Source organism: Paramisgurnus dabryanus, chromosome 23, assembly GCF_030506205.2.
Source record: "Paramisgurnus dabryanus chromosome 23, PD_genome_1.1, whole genome shotgun sequence".
Lineage (NCBI taxonomy): Eukaryota > Metazoa > Chordata > Actinopteri > Cypriniformes > Cobitidae > Paramisgurnus > Paramisgurnus dabryanus.
Genome location: NC_133359.1, coordinates 17,182,880 through 17,207,544, shown reverse-complemented (window position 1 = coordinate 17,207,544; position 24,665 = coordinate 17,182,880). Strand labels below are relative to the sequence as shown.

General features: G+C 34.8%; 1 protein-coding gene across 2 annotated transcripts in view; it reads right to left on the bottom strand.

The window, feature by feature from the left end:
- The window catches only part of sv2bb (synaptic vesicle glycoprotein 2Bb), a 56,951-nt gene that overhangs the window by 7,915 nt on the left and 24,371 nt on the right, over positions 1-24,665 (bottom strand). For both annotated transcript variants that reach the window (XM_065291571.2, XM_065291570.2), the window contains 4 exons: positions 9,821-10,503; positions 2,661-2,841; positions 511-662; positions 252-385 (listed from right to left, as the gene is read on the bottom strand). In XM_065291571.2, coding sequence (XP_065147643.1) covers positions 252-385; positions 511-662; positions 2,661-2,841; positions 9,821-10,277 — 924 coding nt within the window. In that variant the 5' untranslated portion in view covers positions 10,278-10,503. The remainder of the gene's footprint in view (positions 1-251; positions 386-510; positions 663-2,660; positions 2,842-9,820; positions 10,504-24,665) is intronic.

Here is a 24,665-nt window from a genome sequence, read left to right as displayed (position 1 = left end):
TAGTTTAAATTTTTCCTGTTACTTTTACTTTTTTAATACTCAAGTAAAATTTTAATGTGGTACTTTTTACTTTTACTCAAGTATGATTCTGGCCAGATACTTTTACTTTTAATTGAGTAAAATTTACACTCAGTACTTGTACTTTCACTTGAGTAACATTTTTGAGTACTTTTTACACCTCTGACAAAATATAGCTACTGTGTTTTGCCTTAGCACCCCTCTATTGGTTTTGATAAAATTTGGTGATGTACCTCCAGCAGGAACCGGGGACTCTCTGGCATGAACATCAGTCCGATCAAAGATGCTATTGCTGGGAGAGCACAGACCAACACAAACACCCTCCAGCTGTGAAACTGAAACTCTGTGCCCATACTGAAACCCCAGCCTAAAATACAAAACAATGCTATAGTAGTAAATAATAAACAAAATCATGCATTAAGGTATGCTTTAAACATTTAATGTTTTGGTTTGTACTGTATGTGTAAGATTTCTATGGTTTATTTTGTATACCATATCTAGGGATGATTCCCCAAGCGGTGAAGGACGCATATATGCCCCCCATCATCCAGAACATGCAGAGCCAGCTGAGATGTTCCCCTCTCTTATCCATCTGCAGGAACTCGGAAAAGTACGAGTACACGATTGGGACGGAGCCCCCGATGCTACAAAAAACCACAGGACCGGATGCTTTTGAAAAATATGGACAGTGTATAATGTCTTTATTATGTTGGCTTATTTGCTGTATGGCATATCATTCTTTTCATTAATGCACTGTAAAGCATAAAAGCTTAGTAAATAGCCACAGGAGAAGAGTATTTTAAAGTGACCTATGATGTGCCAGATAGACTAAGAGCTCTTAAATCAGAACTGTAATCACCATCCTGACTCTCACAGATTAAATTGCATTGTTGTGTTGAGGGAGAGAGCCATGAGTCTCAACATTACTTATATACAAAGACTTTCTCTTTAATTAGACAGAATGTGATATTTTCAGGCAAATATACAACTTTCAAGGTGGAACGCAAAACTTTTGTCTTCTCTATTCTTCAATGTCAGGCAAATACTGTATATGTCTTTAAAGGTAAAGAGCTACCTTTTGTCTTGTCTATTTTTCAATTTCAATATTGAATTTTAAGTGCTTTATTGGCATAATTGGCTTACAATATTGCCAAGCATATGTGACACTGGAACACAAAACTAGTCATCTCTTTTTGGTGGTGAACAATATTCTGTTTTTTTTTTACTTTCTTTGCATTTAAGGTTGAAAATGTACATCAGCAATTACTTACTGGTACACATAATGAGTCTTGTCAGTTTATAACTCACACAATTCCCTGTTTTCTCTGTTTTACACTACCTACTGCTTCAGAGATAATGGGTCTGATACTGTAGGTAAATCTGAAATCTTCAACTTGTCAGTTAGACCCTCTACCAACTCCTTTAGTGAAAGCTTGTTTACCAGCTCTTTTGCTGTTGATTACAAAAATTGTTCACACTTCACTTAGTTCTGATCTCGTATCTCCATCTTAAATCTGCTATTATTACACCCATACTTAAGAAACCAGGAGGTGACCCATTAAATCTTGACAATTTCCGTCCAATTTCAAATTTACCATTTATCTCTAAGGTAGTGGAAAATTGTATTGCAATTCAAATTCATGAACATCTCTCCAATCTGGTTTTCGTCCCCACCACAGCACTGAGATTGCTCTTGTCAGAATAACCAATGATCTACTGCTGGCAGCTGACTCTGGGCTTTTAACTATATTTGTCCTTCTTGACCTGAGCCTGCCTTTGATACTGTCTCACATAAGATACTTGACAGGTTAGCTTCCATTGGTATTACTGGCATTACTCTGCATTGGTTTAGCTCATATTTATCTAGACGCAATCAGCGTATTCAATTAAAAGGTTTTAGTTCAAGAATATCAACAGTCACTACTGGGGCACCACAGGGCTCTGTTTTGGGCCCGCTTCTTTTCATTATATATGCTCCCTTTTGGTTATATTTTAATGAAATATGGTGTTAATTTTTCTTTTCTTTTCTTTTCTTTTTGAAGGTAAATGGCAACAAAACTTGATACTCTGCTTGGTGGCACTAGAACTGTTTCTCTTTCACCATTGACATTACCACAATTCGTCCTTCTTCTCAGGTTAAAAGTTTGGGTATCATCATGGATAGCACACTATCCTTTAAAGCACAAATAAATAGCACTTCATAATCTTGCACCACAATATCTTACTCAACTTCTCACCTATGGAACTCCCTTCCCCCTGACGTTCACAATAGCGAGTGCTTGTTGACTTTTGAAAAACGTCTTAAGACATATCTTTTTAGGCTTTTTTTATCAAATGTTTTATTGAGATATAAATGCATTTTATATTCATATGCTGTTTGTCTGCTGTGTGTTCTGTCTTATGCAGTGACCTGTATATTGTTTGTAAAATGACCTTGGGTGTTCTGAAAGGCACCATGAAATAAAATGCATTATTGTTATTATTATAATTATTATAAGTCGCATGTATATATCAATAGCCAACAATACATTGTATGGGTCAAAATTATCGATTTTATATGTATTTATTTGTTACTAAGTGTGACTTTTACTGCTTAAAGTAATAAAGTTGTTTTCAAATGTCAGTTTCTCTCTCCAGCTCACCCAATGCCCGAGAACAGCCTGAAGAAGAGGAAGAATCCGTATCCCTGCGCGAATGAAGAGAAGAAAGCAGAGATGCAGTTCATGGCCAGGACGATAATCAGACATTTTCGTCTGCCCACTTTGTCAGCCAGGCCGCCCCATATAAAAGCTCCCAGCATCATTCCCAGGAACACTATCAGACCTGAAGGAGAGACGTGAGATTGAATGACAAATACACAAATAAAGCTATAACTGTGAATGAGGCACTAAAATCACTTTATGGATATAAGTATTTTACAGTATACGCTCTATGGATCACTGTGTTAAATAGAAAATATAGTTTCATGTTTGGAGCCCCTGGGTTGTCATTTGGACTTCATGAGAGGCAAACCCATTCTCATGAATTGCTTATAAATAGTCCAATTGCAAATGCAAAAGTCAAATTTTGCATGCATATATACGCCTGTCCTTCCCTTTCACTTAATACCACACATCTTTTTGTGTCATTTTATGTATTGGTTTCTAAATTTTTTCTATTTTTTTTTACAAATTTCTGTTACATTTCAGACATCCTACCTAAACCAAACCCCAAATCTAAACCCAGCCCCAAGCGATAATGGTTTATAAAAAGAAAGATATTGAGAAACCTATACATAAAATGACACTAAAAGATGAGCGGTATTAAGTAAATGGTAAGGACTGGCCTATCATATGCATGCAAAATTATCATATACATGAAAAATTTGACTTGTATGCACTGAATGACTTTTTAAAATTAGTACTATTTATACACAATTGATGAAAATGGGTATTAGAGGCAGACAAGAGAGCAAGGTAGACTGACTATTCCAGTGCCTCTAGGGGGCAGACATTACCTTGTTTTCTTGTTAGGATGCAGAAATATTCTGACACGCTGAAAATGAATGTAGGCTACTGTTCAATTTAAAGCATTTTTCTCTATTGCGATTAAACAGAAATTGACTGTGCATGTGGGTTTTTTTTAAATAACATGGAAGTATGTACGACTGCAAGTTCAGAAATGGTCAGAACCAATTGAAGGAAAAAAGTTCACAGTTCCAGAAATAAAGAATAAGAACATCAAATGAGCTGCTGTAAGGTTAAGTGACTGCAATAAAAGGGTTTGCGGTCCTGGTCAGCCTTAATGGCTGTCAATGGGTGTTCAGAGGCTATTGCAGGACTCACAGGTGTGTGACTCATAACACTTTTAGTGAAAGTAGGGTGCTCATTTTAGAAGAACAGAGGAAAAACTGACAGTCAATATGAACCTTTCAGAAGTCTTAAAATGACGAAGAAAGCACTTTAATATTATTCCAGTAGATTAGCAGTTGTCGAAAAGGCTTAGACTTTAAATAAGCCTATATTTAATATCCATTAAAAATTTTACGTCAATGAAATTAAAGAGTCAAAGCAGTTATTATCATGCCTTTAAAAAAGTTACAAATTATAAGCCTAGAAAAAGTTGACTTCAAAACATTTTTAGGAATTACTACACTTATACATCAGCAGAAATTATTAAAAAAGATTAAAGTGATAAAATGGTATTGTCTTCATTTATTTGTTTATTTTTGTTGGTTTAATTCAATCTTTTTTTAAATAAATAATTTAAAGTGCTTTCCATTATTTTTTTTCCAGGGGTCCACCAGAAAATGTTAAGAGAGAACAGACAAAGCAAAAATTGTCGACAAAAGTGTCAAATATTTGAGTTTGTAAACAATTGGCTTTCTTTATAATTTCACAATTACAGTACTATTGAAATAAAACAGTTTAAATGTTTCTTTATAAAAGTATGGATATATATTTAAGAAAAGGGGTCCCTCCATAATGGTTCATCATGTAGGGGTCCCTGCCATCAAAAAGTTTGAAAACTCCTGACTTATAGATGATAGATTTGTTTCTATGTGGTAAATATTTCTTTATTTTTTAAATTATCTAAATTGTTTTAATTGTTAACAGCTTTTTAAGGGGACAAATCATGAATATCTGACTTTTTCCATGTTTAAGTGCTATAATTGGGCCTTCAGTGCTTCTATCAACTTAAAAAATGTGATAAAGATCAACCCAGTAACTTAGTTTTGGTAAACCATTCTCTGCAAGCATGTGAAAAAAATATGTAATTGAAATTTGGCTCCCCCTGTGATGTCAGAAGGGGATAATACTGCACCTTCATCTGCACTATCCTTCTTCCAAACCCTTTCAGTTAAAATATGTTACTATGAAGGCACCACTAATATTCCAATTAACTACATTGTAATTTTTTTTATTTGGAAACATTTTAATTCACAAACAAAAATAATTTAAATCGTAGCCTATGTTTCCACATTTTAAATTTGTAAAAAACAAGAAAAATTAATATTTTTTCTATAATACCTCTAATGCATAATGTTTTCCTATGCCTTTGTCAACTTGATTCTTTTTTAATATATTTTATTTATTTATTTACTTTTCTTATTGTATTTGTTTATCTTTTCTTTTCCCTTATTTTATTTGTGAAACTTTTTCATGGCTAATGTATGTGATTTCATTGTTTTTTCTGTTCATTCTGTTTTATATGTAAAATATTTGAAGCATTAATTTAAAAAAATCTGCACTATCGGCACTGTCATTTAGTGCAGAGATCAGCTCCTTTGCATTTAAAATGACAGACCCAGAAACGACACATTTTGCTAACAACTACAAAGTTGCAAATTTAACACACTGAAAAAAATGATTCATTCAATTTACTAAATTTTTTAAGGTAAGTGGTTGCAATCAATTTAATAAAGCTACATTTAAAAAAAAAAAAGGAATATAACACAAAACAACAAACTTTTGTTTAAATGTAGCTTAAATAAATTGATTGCAACCACTTACCTTAAAAAATTAAGTAAATTGAATGAATAATTTTTTTCAGTGCATAACTAAATTTCTCGAAAATCATTTCTGCACCCACATCAATAGCCTATTTCATGGATGTTCACAGAGTTGTCATGTCAGTAATTCAAGTATTACACCTATCCTCCCTACGTTCATTTATGAAATATTTAGGGATATTAAAGTGATTTGAAAGTAGGACTCCCAGCTGCCTGCAGAGAAAGTGGATAAAGAAAACGAATCTCTCTATTCTGAAACATGTATGTGTTACGTATATACAGTCTCATATTTTTTATATTAGATGTGGTGAGTCCTGCATACAGCAACACTTGCATCTTTTCTGCATTTGGATTTAGGTCCATGCATGTTTACACATCTACTTTGTGTTTCTTAAACTAAGCATGGTTATATATGATCTAAGTTGCATTGACAGACATTGATCGTCTGGCATGGAGTACAGATGGTCGTGTGGTTGGAGGTTTGTTGGGAACACGGCAGCATATGGAACTGAGCTACTGTTATCCCCCACCGCTCAGCATGACAACCATCCAAGCTTTCCATTGGTCAGCCTTAATCCAGCGAGTCACACAGTCGTGACAGTGTTTCTGATCCAAAATGAGGATCTGAATGTTTAGACCCTGTCATTCATTTTGTATTTTTATTCAGAATTGCATGAAATTATTAAAATGTGCAGTTTTTTGGATGTTAAATTTCTTTCAAATGGAAAGACTAATGGAGTTGTGGGTTTGAATTCACCCAAAAATTAAAAACGTTGTAGATCTTTGGTGATTTAAAAACATTGCTGTTGACAAGCCCAACATAGCAGATGTTTTGGGTGTGCTTGATGGACCCATTTGATTGAAATAATGCTATTTTTAGATTAAATGGTTAAAGGGTAGAGCAGATTTACATTTTTAAGGTTGTGTCACTTAAGGGACAAGCTGAATGTTAACAATTTGTATTTTTATTCAGTACCAAAAACTAACAATGAATAAAATACTTGCTTAGTATTTACAGTATTTGCCTTGGTTAATGTATAAATATCCTTTTTAGTTCATATTTGGTTACTAATGTTTACACTTTTAGTGTTGAGGCTATATGTGATGTAGAATTAATACTGTGTATGTGTAAAATACATTAACCAATTTTAATAAATAAAAATAATTATAGCACTATGTGTACTGTTACTATTGCATATGTGTAAAAACGTAATATACTTAGACATTTTGACCCTAAAGCAATGTGCACATCTAAAGCAGCAGACCCATCTTCATTTTTTCATGCATGTTCAGGTCCAGATCAGCACAAGGTACACCATGAATGTTCCTGCTAAAGTGACGGATCAGTGAGAGATGAATATAACCCAATGTTTATTGCAGTGAGACGTCTACGTGGGTCTAGGATAATGTATCAGCGCAAGGTCAGGAGCAAAGCCATCGATCTTTCGGGCAGTTGCTGACTCAGTTTTTCTCTGCGACGGCTGCTCAGGATAGAAAGTGCTCACTCATTCTGGCTTCCCTGACGCTTACAACAGTTTTTACCTTCTTGCAACCCACTTGTGCACATACATCAATATCATTCAACCACAATGGGATGCATTAAAATGGTCATGTTGGTACTTTCATGATGCATGAAACAAGATAAGCCGATGTCTTTAATACCCTTTTGGCAAAGAGATTCCAGAAAGTGCACTGATAATGCATCCTGGGATTTGTCCCGGGATCGTTTGGTTTTGGTCCATTCACACTGCCAGTGATTACACATCCCATAAAGATCATGTTAAAACCTGATAGTCTGTTTTTACGTGTACGCGACTGTACGCGTGTGGTTGAATGCACAGCCTTGTACGCCTTGTAATAAACGTGTACACAGACTTTTAATAGCAGGGGACTATTTTCGGCTGCTGCGTAATATCATTGCGCCTCCTGCAGCCATGTTACAGCAGCAAAGTCCTTGATTATTACGCCAGAATGAGAGTATAGTTCCTAGCCATATCGGCCTAGAAAAGCACAACTTTTTATTTTCCGATGGACTTAGTACACGATGTAACTACAAAAGTCAAGTTTTAAATAGGAAAAATATCAAAACTCTTTGGTAATTTTTTAGCGTGAGGGATGCTTAACGATTAATCGCGATTATTCGATAGCAGAATAAATGTTTTTGTTTACATCATATATGTGTGTGAACTGTGTATAATAATTATGTATATATAAATATGCACACGTGCATGTATAATTATAAGAAAAAAATATATTTATATATTAGGTATTTATATTTACATATAATATAAATTATAAATAAATATACAAATGTATATACACATGTAAACATTTCTTAAATATATACATGCATGTGTGTGCATTTATTTATACAAAGTTATTATAGACAGTTTACACATATATATGATGTAAACAAAAACTTTTATTCTGCTATCGATTAATCGTGATTAATCGTTAAGCATCCCTACGCCAGACCCGGAGATCAGCTGAATGGATTCCAAAACAGTAAAAATCAAATGTTTAACTCTAGGGGAGCTGGAAAATTAGCATATTTGAAAAAAAGTGGAGTGTCCCCCTTTAAGTCTGGCTGCATGTTGTCTGTAATAAATTAAAAACTAGATTTATTAAAAAGACCTCTGGAATTTAGGCCTAAATCAGGCAATCGACAGCAAAAAATTTCAAGGCCACTTTTTAGACTCCAAATAAAATAGCTGTATTAATCATCAGGATTAGTTTTTAATTTCTGTTTTGTCACCTGATGTAATTAAAATAACTTTAGTCATTATTTCAGTAAAGACAGTGACAAACTACAATACAGTTTCTGTCCCTAATCTCTAATATACCCAATATATTGTCTGTCAGAGAGTGATTTATAAATCATCTCGTATCTGCACGGACTCTCTTAGTTTTTCATCTCCGGATTTAGTTTGACTTAGGCAGTTTTAGCTTAGGGAATCACAAGTCAGTTTTTCCCGACTGCTTCCCTAAGCAAATGTAATCTAACGCATCTCAGTTATGGAGTGTGCCATTAGCTAATTTGAGAACAGTCCTAATTGATGATATTCCTGAGTACCAGCTGGCTAATATTGACTGGATGCCATTTCTCAAGACTGTCTTAATTCACAAAATCACCAGGATTAATTAAAGTGAAACTTTTCATCAATGTGCATAAACAGCAACCAAGGATGGCATTTAATTCAGATGATTTTGCCAGGTAGCTTTTTTGTAATGAAAAACGACTTTCTGGGTAAATTGTAAAAGTCCAGACAGTATCAAAGGATTACTTTCAGTGGCAGTCCGTGAATACTTTTTCGAGGGCGCACGATGGAAGCTCATCACAACGTGTATTTAGCCTGTCATGTGTGTGGTTCGTCATTTCAAAATATTTGTTCGGTGCGTCAAGTGAACCTTTGTGCATCATATGTTTTGTCAAAATAAGTGCCTGCTGCAGATGCGTCTAAAGGGTTTATGATAAAAGAGATGCTCGTGTTTGCCAGATGCTCGCAAAATCTCATGCATAATCAGAGTTTAGTGTTAAGGGAGTGTCTTGTGTGTATTTTGTGAGCATGAGCGTCTCTTTTATCAAAAACGGTTTTGACGCGTGTGCAGCAGGCACTTATTTTGAAACGTGATGCAAATAGTTCACATGACGCAACAAACACATATTTTGAAAACACGAGCAACACACATGACACTCCGAACACTTATTTTGAGTTTGTGCCCCTTGTAAGAGCAGTCACTAGCCGCCACTGATTACTTTTCAGCCATAAACATTAGCGTACTCTGTCTTCATTTCATCTCCAATAGTTGATGCATAGATAACAATGATTTCTGCTACTGTAAAAAATGTTGCTGTAATTTTGCATCTGTTTGCCAGTAACTTACTGTAGATTTAAATTTTTGTTATTATTTGGCAAAAGTTTGTTTAAAGTTAAATGAACATTAAACATTAACAAGTCGAGCAGTGCGTAATATCATTGTGCATGTTACGGCAGCAAAGTCCTCTTTACGTTTGATGGCGATGCTAACGGTCTAATCAGATTCAATGGATTATGCTAAGCTATGTTAAAAGTGGTACCGCCAGACCCGGAGATCAGCTGAATGGATTACAAAATTGTAAAAATCAAATGTTTAACTCTAGGGGAGCTGGAAAATGAGCATAGAGTGTCCCTTTAAAAGTTTACTCTAGAAAGTGTAAATAATGATCACAGTTTTAATGCACTATGCACTAAATTAAATAAATCAATATAAATACCGCAGACATGTCAATAGTATAATAGCATGCCATAGCAAACATAGCCAGTCACTTACCCAGCATTCCCTTCTCAGAGTGAGACAAACACATGTCTTTCTCCGCACTGGGCAACACCAACGCCACTACAAAGCACTCGACGCTGTCTGCCATTAAAGCCAGTCCCAGCACCACAAACAGGGTCCACTGGAACTTCCCATGTCCACAGTCCTCCATGATGTCCTCATATTGTTCCGCCAGCTCCTCTTGTTCTGAAATGGCGTCTGCCGTTGTTCTGGCTTTTGCTCTTGCGGCCCTACGCGCAGCCCTGGCCTCATCTGGGTGAGGGATGCCCTGGTACTCCCCTTCATACATTTGATCATCTTCATCGTGCCCTTCGGTGACATCACTGGCCGCGTCTTCCTCCTGGGGAGGGTAGTCCGTCTGGTAACCGTAGCCGTCCTGTCCCTGTCCATAAGTCCCATAGCTGTCGCCGTCTCCTTGGTGGTAGATGTTGTTGTGGTAGGGGTCAGCCATGGTTGCAATGTCGCTCAAACCCACACAGATTGTCAGATACACAAACACAGGGTGCTATATGGGCATAATCCTTAACTGGGTGCTCTTATGATCTGTTTGCACTTCAGGTAAAGCTTAAGAAATCTTGAGAGGTCCTTGAGGCTTCAGTTAGATGAATCTCTTGAGTTTGGCTGATCACTTGTAACTACCTGTGATTTGGGAGATGTCATGGGGCCACATGCTGAGCCTGGAGATGGAAATCAACAGCTCAGTTAAATCTTACATTGGAAACTGTAAATGCTTTAAATTAAATTTATTTACACGCCATTTATTCTGATCAGAAGGGCATTCAAGGAACTGTATACATTTTATTAAATTAAAAGAATGGTCCCAAGCTGTACCATTTAAAACTGTTCTAATACTGTATGTATACATTTGATATCAATATGTACCTCTGATGTACTAATATGGTGCAAATTAATGTGTACTTTTTGATAGGGTACCGTGGCCACCCCAATGTCAGCTAGGGAACATTATTTTCGAGTGCACACATATAAAAACACCTAGGGTGCAGGTGAGTGAAACTAAACCCAGATTCAACCAAAGCAATGGCACAGAAACACCTACAACCCAAAAACGCGTCGACCTCCCACTGTTTAATTGCTGTCAGCATTAGCGGAGTTTATTTCTATTTAAGCATGTCACAGCATGCTGCATTAACACTTTTTTGTTTGGTACTAGAATGCAATCTGGGTGCTTTTTACACTTTTTTAACAGGCTTTGTCCAAATCTGCCTTGGAGCTTTTCGTATCTTCACAGCTTACAACTCGGGGCTGTTACAAGACTCGGAGGTCTTCGCTAATGCCGCAAATGAGATTGGTCTCACTCGACATACGCCAACTGTGTTTCCTCCCTCAAGCGTGGATTCTTTACAGCTCGCATTCCCTTTAACTCATATATCCACATCGCCAGAGAGCAGACAGGCCTGCTCTGCATGATAATGTAAATGAGTACTTCATATAATAACATCTATTCAGTCTAGTACTACATAAGGTTTGAGGTCTCATTACACTGTCTGTGAGGTCTGCTCATGAGTTAGGTGTGTGGGTTAATAGTGTAGTTAATCAACGGCCCCCTAATTTAAATTGCTTTGGTGAGATCAATAAAGCACAAGTGGGATCGTCCCTTTATGAATAATAGTTAATTTGAATAATTGCATAATGAATGAGGCAGTCCACTTCAGATTAATTGGTTTCTCTAGGCATTCTATTTACATTCATGCATTTGGCAGACACTTTTATCCAAAGTGACCTACAGTGCATTACAAGGAATACCTTTTTTTTAACAGTATGTGTGTTCCCTGGGATCGAACCATGATGACCTTTTCGGCTCTAACACACAATGCTCTACCACTGAGCTATACAGGAAACAGCTATACACACTAAAAATTATTAGTTGACTTTACATTTAAAAAAAATTAAGCAAGCAATTTCCATACTGTTACGTATCCTCTGGTACAGATATGCAACAACATACGTCAAAACAACTTTATGTACCAGGGTATACATAACAGTATGAAAATTGCTTACTTAATCTTTTTAACACAATAACGGGTTTCCTTTTTTTTTTTAAAGGGGACATTTCACAAGACTTTTTTAAGTTGTAAAAATAAATATTTGCTGTCCCCAGAGTATGTATGTGAAGTTTTAGCTCAAAAAACCATATAGATAATTTTAGCATGTTAAAAATTGCCACTTTGTAGGTGTGACCAAAAATGTGCCGTTTTGGGTGTATCCTTTTAAATGCAAATGAGCTGATCTCTGCACTAAATGGCAGTGCCTTGGTTGGATAGCGCAGAATAGGAGTTATCATCTCCTTCTGACATCACAAAGGGAGCCAAATTTCAATGAGCTACGTTTTCACATGCTTGCAGAGAATGGGTTACCAAAACTAAGTTACTGAGTTGTTTTTACATTTCCTGGATTGATACAAGCAATGGGGACCCAATTATAGCACTTACACATGGTTCATATCATGATTTTCATGATATGTCCCCTTTAAGAATATTAGTTGACACCTTTTACAACTTTTTTTTAGTCAACTAATATTTAAGTTAAATTAACTCAACATTTTAAAATAACAACATTGTTTCATTTTTAAGTTAACCGTTTTTTTTTACAATGAAAGCCAGGAATTATGGGAAAAGCAGAGAAATGAAATGTGACATCATACAGTTCAACAGAATAGAAATTAGCAGGTGATTTTGTCTATATTTTAAAGGTTTTTGTTAAAAATAAATATTGTGCCCCATAATATCCCAAATATTATTAAAGTAACGTATTATACCACAGGCTGTTGAATGCTTTATTTTGATTGGTTGAAAAACTTTCCATGGGTGTGCATTATTTATCGACACCTTATGCCTGGCTCACACTACAGGATTTTTTAAATCCTGGCAGATTATGAAATCTGGTTGCAGCACACACATAAGGAGAATCTTGTCAGATATTCTTCTCTCAAATCTTAAACATGCTCACATTACAGGAATTTAAAATCCTAGTGCATCACACACTAAAGGATATTATTAGGATTATCTTGCCAGAGCAAGCACTTCACGTCACCTCAGGAGAAGAGAATATTAACCTTCCATCTCTCTGCTTGGTTTGGTCATTTAACCTGCAAATTGAAATATAAGCTTAATAGGATTGTGTCAATGGCTAGTAAAATAGTAGGAAAACCTCAAAAAAACCTGACACAAATATACACTGAAAGAATGAGGAGAAAGGCCAGGAAAATTACTGCAGATAGTACTCACCCTCTTTCTGTTCAGTTCGAGCCTCTAAAGTCTGGGAGACGCTTCAGAGTACCTATAGCTAAAAGTACTTTTAAAAAATCTTTTATCCCAAATGCTATAAGCATTCTTAATCAAACTAAGTAATAATGACAAATGAGTGGTAAGGTATTGGAGTATATTTTTATCATGACATTTCGCATTGTATTGTATTTTTACTCATGTTTAATTAATTTCTTTTTATTATATTGGTAAATGTTGTCTGTATGTTTACTGTTTTGTATGTTTGGTGAGCCAAAGAAAAATTTCCACCTTGGTGGACAATAAAGATTTATTCTATTCTATTCTATTCTATTCTATATAAAGGAATGAAGAATATGATACATTTATTATGATTTCTTTTTAAATATTTACAAAGTAGCAGCTTTCATTTTGAAACCTAGGTGATTTCTCCTCCTCAGCTCTTGTTTATGGCAATGATCATGATATGTTTTAAGGATGTGTTATGCAGGCAGTGTTTGAATGCATACTGTAGATGTATGCACAATCTAGCACCAACTCAGGTCTAATCCTTATGCAAGATTTATTTAAATTTAAACATCTATTTAAAAACATATTTTAAATATAATTGGCTAGCCTATATATCACTTTTTTTTTTTTTGCACATTTAGGAGTTACTATTAAGTGATGTATGCTCTGTTTTCCTGTTTCTTCCTAACAGGAATATTATTGTAGGTTTATAAGCATTGCTGCTAAATGACTTATGCTTGTTTAAACTTTATTTTGCACTGTTGTTTGCATTATTTAATTCCACTGTATATATACTACTCTGCAGTGATATTATTTTTAGCTATATACTATGTAAATTCTGTTTTTCTTGTTTATTCTTCTGAGGCTACTGGTCTTTGAGAGCTTCTAAACAAATTTCATTATAGTTTTATTATGACAGTAAAGTTTCTATTTTATTCTAATCTATTCTATCTTGCAGTGTAGTGTCTAGTGTTAAATTCAGTATTTACATTACCAATGGTTCTGGACAAATATGTAATTTAATGTGAAACGTTGTAAGTCTGGATATGAGGCGCATCAGATTCACAAGTGTGCGGTGTTTCAGCAATCAGTTTCTGTGCGTTTGTGGAGCACGTCACAAAAAAGAACTGAAAATCGTCATATCAATTTAAATTCGTTTTGTTAATATGCTAATTATTTAAGTGCAACATATTTCGTGTATGCCTATTTATTTTATTAAATTTCCTCTATACACAGAATAGCCGCAGGTGCGTGATGTGACTGACCATCATCATGTTCTGTTGTTTTTAAGATATTTTAGATAATGTTTATAAAAGAGTCCACAACGTGAATCAAGCGAGGAATTCATTTCGATATTTTAAATCGCCTGTCTGCCCCAACGAGCTGCAGTTGTGGTGGAATGAAAGTAGAATGAAACTTTAACTTATTTCTCCGGCTGCGCTGTCTACCCGTACTGCAGCTTGTTGCGCGGTCCCGAAAGCTGTCAATCATCTCCGTCTCATTGATTATTGTGAAAGTACTGACGTAATTATGCGGATTTAAAATCCTAAATATCAAACATGTTTGATAAGATCGGGGCGGCCCCGATTTGCTTGAGAGCATATCGCAAGGTGTAAGTTTAGACTTTTAAACGTCTCACATTACAGGATAATCTGGGCCGAACTTCGGAGCCGATCAAGGTCCATTGCCCGATTTTCCCTCGGATTCTCGGGAGGGGAAAATCGGGGTAAATTCGGCCCGATTATCCTGTGGTGTGAGCCAGGCATTACCTGCCAACTGTCTTAAAACAACAATCATTATCTTAGCCATGTCTGAGGTAACTCTGGTATAAGCAGAAAAGGTCCTTTAATCCTTACTCCGGTGTAACGGCACTTTGCATCGTGACACATTACCACCTCGGGAGTGCATTATTTTCGAACAATTCAACGACCTGTCGACTGTCGTCAATTATTCCACTTAAAAAAAAAATTGTAGCCTGGTTTTCAGTAGTATTCAGCCATGAGGTCACCGAGGTCCGGAACTCGGTACATTTTTCATATTAAAAAATAAAATTTGAAATTCTCTGAATGACTCATTAGTTTTTCAAAACGAATCCGCGTATATTATTAAGTTTGGACAGTTTACTTTATAGTTTAGTGTAAAATGACGAAGATTGGCTTAAGCTGCGAGGGCGCGGGTACAGAATTTGCAGTGTTGCCAGATCCCATTGTTAAAAATCCTCTTTAGACGTAGCGTTTTAGCAATTAGTGTGACACTTTAACACTATCTATAAAGTGATTGACCTAACAAAGTAGGTTAGTATTAGCGATCTCTGATTTATTTCTGAAATACGGTTTAAACAAACTTTGTTCTTTAAGGGCAATTATTTTTGCTTGTTTTTAGTACTAATATCTGGCAACACGGAAACGGAAAGTTCAGCGCGAGCAGGTTATTGCTGACTGGATACTACATTCGGTAAGACAAAATCATCATAACTGTGTCTGTACGCTATAAGAGTATCAACGCTATCAAAAGACAAAATAACTCTGGTACAAGAATTGGGTTTAAATAAAATATGCCAAATATGTTAACACTCCTAGCATAAAATGGTAAAGCTAATCTCAACAAAACATAAGCATTAAGAATTCTGTTATTTCATTCAGTTAGAAGTTAACCTTTAACAAAGTCATGCTGAAAACATTCATAAGAGCACTAAACAAGTTCTTGTTTAGTATCTTGTAACGTTTTTGTTATATAATATTGCTTATTAAAATGATTACAAAAATAAACATTGTTGCATGAAAAAGTAATAAATAATCCACTCTTAGTCTCAGTCCATCCCCTAAAACAGAGTGTGTCTACCCAAAATGTAAAATGGTTAAGACAGAATATATTAGATCCCTGGTAAAAAAATAAAGTATGCTTGAATGTACTTAAACCACTTAAAAACAGAGTATACCCACTTCTTTATTACATGGCATGGGGTATACGCATTTCTAAATATTGAATATTAATTTCATAATGATCCTTATGCTGAGAAGTCAAGCAGCAATAAAAATACTAGCCAATTTTGGTGTGAACTAATTACTTAGCAAGACTTAGTTGAGCCCATAGGTGTCATTTACACTGGGGACGATTGGCACATGTCCCCACCACTTTTTGAAATGGCTGATTTTGTCCCCACCACTTTTTGAAAGCATTTGGTTAAAATTTTCTGAAAAATCAAACAATACCTGTGCGACTTACACTGCAAAAATGACTTTCTTACTTAGTATTTTTGTCTTGTTTTCAGTAAAAATATCTAAAAATTCTTAAATCAAAATGCTTTTTCTTGATGAGCAAAATGACCTAAGAAAATAAGTATAGTTTTTAGACAAAAAACTATACAATTTAAGTGAATTTGTGCTTAAAACAAGCAAAAATATCTGCCAATGGGGTGAGAAAAAAAATCTACAAATAAGATTTCTTTTTTCTTAAACACTTAATTTAAGCAAAATTTTCTCAGCCCATTGGCAGATATTTTTGCTTGTTTTAAGCACAAATTCACTTAAATTGTATAGTTTTTGTCTAGAAACTAGACTTATTTTCTTCAGTCATTTTGCTCATGAAGAAAATACGTCTTGATTTAAGAATTTTTAGATATTTCTATTGAAAACAAGGCAAAATACTAAGTTAGAAAGTCAGATTTTCAAGAAAAAATTTCTTAATATCTAAAAATTCTTAAATTAAGATGCTTTTTCTTGATGTGAAAAAAAAATTATTGGTATTTTTGCCTTGTTTTCAGTAAAAATATTTTAAAATTCTTAAATTAAGATACTCATTTTTTTTTGCTTACCCCATTGGCAGATTTTTTTGCTTGTTTTATGCACAAAATCACTTAAATTTGGTATTTTTCGTCTAAAAACTAGACTTATTTTATTATCTTTCAAGAAAAAGCATCTTAATTTAAGATTTTTTTGATATTTTTACTGAAAACAAGGCAAAAATACAAATAATTTTTTTAATAATTTTTTTAAATAATTTTTGCAGTGTACGACGGTTTTGTGGTCCAGGGTCACATATGTTGCGTTTTGTGCTTATAGTGTGTTTTCTTTTACATATGTAATGAATTTCATTGTAATCATTGACTTAACATGCTGCTGTTATCTACAGTATGGTGCTTTAGCACAGTTCGGTTGAGCTGGTGTTTCAGGGACTGTTACATGTGCAGTTGACATTGTTGAGGATTTTATGCTGAGTATTTTTGTGTTGTTGACCGGCCTACACTATGCCCATTTTTGATGCGCCGTTATTCAATATTTTTTTGTCCCCACCACTTTTCAACACAAACTGACGCCCCTGGGGGTGTAGATTGAAAAGTGTACCGATTTCTTCAGGCACCACTACATCACTGGTAGTACTCGATTACATTAAAATCCTACTCACAAAGGCAAAAAATTGGCAGTATTTTCTTAAATAAAAATCCAATAGACTCCCATAGAAAATAGTGATAAACGTTTATTTTGTACTGACACGTTTCACCTGATGAAATGCCTGTGGTAATCAGCAATGCAGAGAATAAAATTTCCCAAAGGAGTCCCAACAAGGCCTATTAGTTTTTTTGGGCAAAATCAATTTGTAATCATTTATGGAGACAGTGCACACCCCTCCAAATTCCCAGGTCTTGTAAAACATTACTCTCCCATCTGCGGTTTATACAAGAAAATCCTGGCAAAGTGTTTTACTAAACAGCTGTGGCTCATTAAATGAGTTTTTAGTCAGAGGTTGTTTAAGATTGATTTATTTCTGTTTTAATATTAAATCTGTTTATTGTTCAGGAGAGTATTGCACTGCCTCAAATGCGCAGTTTGGCATTTTCTCACCCTGCGGCATAAACTCTGTATACAAAGGCAAGTGAAGGTGAACATTTCCATATGGGCTCTTCTCAAAGAATCAGTAGCAGATTCATCTGACACCTTTTGCAGTAAACCTGCCTATTTGCAAACTGATTGATGAGGCAGACTTCTGGCTGTACTTTGTGAGCAGTAGTTACTATGAATATTTCAGGAGTTACTATGGCAATCAGGCACGATTGCAATGGTCTGTGGCTAATAATACATTAAAAGAAGTGTAGTGAGGAAATGTGTCATCAATGCTTGTCAAGCTCATCTCAAGATACCAGGATAATTTTAGGTGATGGTGACGCCAGTGATTGTGTAATGTCTGAGGGGAAAATATACTTAGGTCACTAGTCAATACATCTTTACACTGAATTTAAAGACTACGTTGCAATCGACTTTACTTCCGTCTTGTAACACATTTCCCAGCAAAACAGAATTTAATGTGAGGAAAATAGTGGGCGTGGCTTGTGTTTGATTGGATATAGAAAAGTAGATGTTTCATTTAGAAAAGGACCTGGCAGCAGACTGACAGTTGGAGGGGGCGGAGTTAACAGATGCTCCACCCAAGCGTCTAGCTGATGTCATCAGAGAATGACAAAGGGGCGAAAGTACATTTTCAGAAGTTTATGAGGGCAAAAAATATAATGACTTACATTCATCAATTGTTTATAATAAATACTGCAATATTACATACATTTTTTTGTTTTGTTTTTTGTTTTGATTTCATTGGGACTTTAAAGCAGTAGAGAACAGAGAGTGTTTTACAGTGTTAGTGTGCATGTGTGCTTTTATGTACTAGTTTTGCAGTAATTGGAGATGTTACAGGTCACAACAATATAAAAACTCTAAAAACTGTCTTATATAGATGGTTTCAGCAGTAACAACATCAAGTGGCTTTCGTGGTCATCACGTAACTTCCGGTAAACTCTGCGAAGAATAAATAACAACAAAGTCTAATAACTAGCTAAATAAACAACACGTAGATTACATAGGAACCCAAAACATTTGTTATTTTCGACAAGGTATTTGTTTAAAAGTTCAGTTTCAGCAATTAGTCAGACCATTAAACAAACAGAAATCGAAAGTAAAGTTCGGACCAGGCGCTTATCATGTCCCCCCGTGCACCCGATGAAACAGTCTATAGCTGAAAATCATGATTTCCTGTTGTATGAATTTGTGTCAATTCTGTTAAGCCTGAAGTATAGTCTGTTTTTTTACACATACGTAAATGTACGCATTTATGGGCTCATTATAGTTGTGTGTACATCTAACGCGTAGCTGTGACAGTGTAGGATATGCGTCGGTTTTCATATATACTCCGCATCGACGACACACATGCAGACCACAGGTGGGCAGTATCCACGCGTGTAACCACAGTAAATTACACTATAAATTACACTATAAATTGTACTTTAGTGTAGTTTAATAGACTTGTACGTAAACACAAACACAGACGTTCGACGCATTCACATTGCTGCAGGCGCATGCCCAACCTGTGCATACGAGAATTAAAAAAATCTGTCAGTGCGCGATGACGAAAATTCAAAATTGTGTCAACCGCGTTCACAAAAAAAAAATTGGCTATACTTCAGACTTTCCTGTTAAAGGTCTTGTTCTTTCTGTGTTTATGAAGCTTTAATTGTGTTTACGGTGCGCAATATAACGTGTTCATGTTTCACATGTAAAAAATGCGGTATTTTTCACACAATTTACCTACAATTTACAATACCGCTGTTTTCACTATCCTAAAACACGCTGATGTCTTCCTTGTTCTATGTAGTCCCTCCTTCAGAAATTCGTAGCCAGTTCTGATTGTGTAGTTTGTTTAGTGTGTTGTGATTCAATAGCAGCTTAGCTTAGCAGAGCCGTTTGAGCCAAAGCTGAAGACTGACGTAATTGAGTTAGTCGTCTTTTTATTGACGTCATTCAACCGTCATTCAAACCGTCCATTCACTGTAGGCTTTGAAAGGGGCATTGACTGACTAATTTGGTCAACAGAAAATCACGATTTTCAACAATAAAAGCTAAATAATATATTGTTATGGCCTGTAACATCTGGTGATTCATGTCAATGAGCAAAAGGCTAAAAATAAATAATGACTTTGGATACCATATGTACCTGCAATTATATAATCACCAAAATGAATTGAACCAAAAGACATGCCATGAATGATTCAGCCAGTTAGCGCTGTCTTGTGGAGTCTGCCATTTATTATCCATGGAGCTAACCAGATCCTCATTACCCGGTGGATTTGGCAGGTGCTATTCAAAGCATGAGGGTTTGGCGCCAGGTTGTATGGAACAGGAATGAGGTCTCTTCTTTAAAACTTGGGGAAGAAGATGAATCACCTGATCTCGGATGAAAGTCTGTGCTGGAAAAGTGTGGATCAGGTGTTTGTGATGCACTGTGGGAAAGGATGCAGATGACAGTGGTAATTTTTCAAGGGCGTCCCACAATATAGTGCCATTGTGATAAAGCAGCTGCTTTAAATACTTTAAAGTGTGTGAAAAGTAATCTGTTTATGTCTATGCGTAGACCTGCACTGCACAGTAGATCAATATTCAAGTAAATTGGCCTATTTTATGACATTGGCCAATTTACCAGCATAACAATTCAAGTGGGAATTGACGCCTTGGCATTTGATATATCCATTTTTTGCTGCAATGACACTGTGCACTCAGTTGGTAGGCTATATAAAAAAAAAACAAATTTCAGAATCTTTAAATTTTGTACATTTTACACAATTACATATTGCAATATTTAATCCGATAAGAAGAAAAGTTCCCTTTTCCTGACTTTTATTTCTCTGTAAACACCACATTCTTGAAATTATGCACAAAATGCCCTTTACAGAATAATTCAAGATATCTCAAAAAAGCAAATAACATCAAAAAGTCTGAGAAATGGTCACGAATGATCAGGAATGCATCTACGAAGGAACTGACATGATATCTTCTCACCCTTCTCTCATCAGATCGTGTGGCTCATTACTGTGGATATGTCACGTTGTGAGAATTGGCAAGCTCTTCAAACAGCCCCCCATATCACACTTCTCTCCCAAATCGAGGAAAATGTCACCAAACCTCAAGGTTGGCGATGTGTCTTGTGTGTGCATGCAGCTAATGAGGAATGGAGCTAAGACGAACGCCAGTTTACTATCAGTTACCATTTATCAATGAGAAGACATAAGTGAGAATGTGTTTATCACTTCCTCTTCTATAAATAGGGCACTAGGACTTTCTAATCACATCATATTGCAGTTTACCTACTATAATAATTACAAACGTGTATTGTTCATATTGTGTGTATTGTATGAATTATGACAAAAAAAAATCGTAATTGACAATTATTCACCTTATATTAATATTAATATAATATTAATTGGGATTATCATTGCCAATGAACAGACTTTACACTGAAGTTTTAAAATGTTTTATAACTTTCAATTAACATTTCAATTTAAACATCCAAAACTGAATAATATAATGTAAATAACAAATAATTATGGGAGTTATGTTGTTAGTAAAAAAAACATACGAATATTTAAATGACACGTCAACATGTCACTTTTAAAATCTCTAATTTACCATTTGGTGCCCAAGCAAACTGTCTAAATACAGAGAAATGAGCACAAATGGACATATGTAATTGAGACTTTTGGCGATTAATTTTTTCACCCGCAAATGTAATTCTGATTAGTTTTTGGATAAATTGTGCAGCCCTACTGTGTATGATGTTTTTGTGAATAATATTTTTTATGAATACAGTTTACTGTTTTTGCTATGTGTTTCTCATCTAAATATTGCCAGTTGGTAGAGGAATACATTTCTATGCAACATAAACAGTGTTCAGTAGTATAGGGTCAAGTAACATAGGGAAGTTATAAATTAATAAGCATTTACAATTTAGATTTGTGAAACAGGTAATGGATAATTGTGGAAGAGTTATATGGTTTGGGCTGAAATACAGGGAAAAAAAATTACTAATATTTATGTACCAAATCTTGACGATCAAAACTTTTTTACAGATTTAGAAATGAAGTTACGATCTGGAGGTAATTACGAGATTTTAACGAGACTATAGTAGCCCCAAAATATATAATATACCTAAAGCAAAACTAACATTAAAGGGTACATTTCACAAGACTTTTTTAGGATGTCAAATAAATATTTGGTGTCCCCAGAGTATGTGTGTTAAAATACCATATAGGTCATTTATTATAGCATGTTAAAATTGAGACTTTGTAGGTGTGAACAAAAATGTGCCATTTTGGGTGTGTCCTTTAAAATGCAAATGAGCTGATCTCTGCACTAAATGGCAGTGCCGTGGTTGGATAGTGCAGATTAAGGGGCGGTATTATCTCCTTCTGACATAACAGGGGAGCCAAATTTCAATGACCTATTTTTTTACATGCTTGCAGAGAATGGTTTACCCAAATTAAGTTACTGGGTTGATCTTTTTTTTACATTTTCTGGGTTGATAGAAGCACTGGGGAACCAATTATAGCACATAAACAAGGAGAAAGTAATGATATGTTCCCTTTAAAGAGAACGTGTCAAGGTCTTGGCCTTATAGACATCTGGAGACTTTTAAATTCACAGGGACGGAATTACACATTTTTCTCAAATGCACATAAAATATTGACCTTTTCCTTTGATCAAAATCACTTATTCATTCGGTTATAACATGTTAAATTAGAAACATTTTAATCTTTGACACCAACCATGCTTGTGCATGTGTAGAGTTAACACCTAGAAAGGATACATAGTATGCACTGTATTCACTCAAATTTACCCCATTTACATCCTTAAAATATATTCTTGGCCTTATTGTGCACGATTATTCAGTAAACATTATTCTGTTGAAAAAATCATAACTTTTTTGACCTTAAAGGAAAAGTTCACCCAAAAATAAAAATTCTATAATCATTTACTCACCTTCATGTTGTTACCACAAAGGAACACAAAGGAAGATATTTGTAAAGAAGCAGGAAACAGAAGCACCATTGACTTCAATAATTGGAGAAATACTACTATGAAAGTCAATGGTGCTGTAGTTTTGTTACAGACATTGCTCAGAATATCTTCAGCAGAACAAAGTAATGAATACAGGTTTGTAACAACACAAATATTAGTAGCATTTTTGGGTGAACTATACCTTTAAAGGGATAGTTCACCCAAAAATGAAAATGCTGTCATCATTTACTCACTCTCATGTAGTTACAAACCTTTATAAATGTCTTTGTTCTGATGAACACAAAGGAAGATATTTTAAGAAATGTTTGTAACCAAACCATTCGTGGACCCCATTTACTTCCATAGTATCCTTTTATTCCTACTATGAAAGTAAATGGGGTCCACAGATGGTTTGGTTACAAACATTTTTCAAAATATCTTCCTTCATGTTTATCAGAACAAAGAAATTTATGCGGGTTTGTAACTACATGAGAGTGAGTAAATGATGACAGCATTTTCATTTTTGGGTGAACTATCCCTTGAATCCCTCATATTTTCAACCCTCAAGTCTAGTTTTTAGACAAAAAAATAAATAAAATTTAAGCAAATGTATGCTTAAAACAAGCAAATAAAATCTGCCAATGGAATAAGAAAACTTTTCTTGAGTTGTTTATGAAAAAAATAAACTTATTTCAAGAATTTTTTTCTAATTCCCTTGGCAGATTTTATTTGCTTGTTTTAAGCACAAATTTGCTTACATTTTATTTATTTTTTTAAAAACTAGACTTGAGGGTTGAAAATATGAGGGATTAAAGGGATAGTTCACCCAAAAATGAAAATGCTGTCAAATGCTGTCAAATGACTTATTTGCCTAGGTAATTTAGCTATTCAAGAAAATACATCTTAAATTAAGAATTTTTTAGATATTTTTACTGAAAACAAGAAAAAAATACTAAGTAATATACTCATTTATTGCTGTGTTGTTCTTCAGATTATGGAAGAGGATTGTTACATTTATTTTTCTCACAGATCATTAAACTGGCACCAAAGGTGACCATACCCAAATGTATGTTTAAAAATGTGTGAAATCATTTATCACTACAGTTACAGTTAGGGATGGGACGATAACCGGTTTCATGATTAACCACGATAAAATGTCCTGACAGTTAGTATCGTTTAAAATTTAATTATCATTACAACCGTGTTTGATTACTGTGATTTTGAAAACTTGTGTAAATCCTGTCCAGCCAGAATCAGTTTGACTCAGGCGCGCAAATGCAACATAGTTTTTGCACAAGAAGGCATTTAAGGGATAATGTATTGTATTCATTCACGGTAAACTTATTAGACAGATTTATTTATTTTTTAACCACAGAAATAATTTCAGGGACATGAAATATTAAATTGTGATTTTCAAAAATAAAACTTGTTAAAATGTTTTCATTGTGTGTATCAGTTCTTTTTAAACATTTCTCTCTAATTTGAACAAAACCATGATAACTGATGATAACTTTGGTCACTATAATCATGATATTAAATTTTCATACCGTCCCATCCCTAGTTACAGTATATATGCAATGTATACATTGTAAGGCGCGTGTCTACACATTAATAAATAAGGCATGATCATCTTCTCTTTTCATTGTATCTATTGATCTAAAGCCGACTGGCAGCCCGTTTCTCTTTCTGTACTCAACCATCCAGGTTATAGACAATTCAGTGCTGACCAGTTAAACTCAATCTAATTGCTTGTAATTAAATTGACAGATTGAA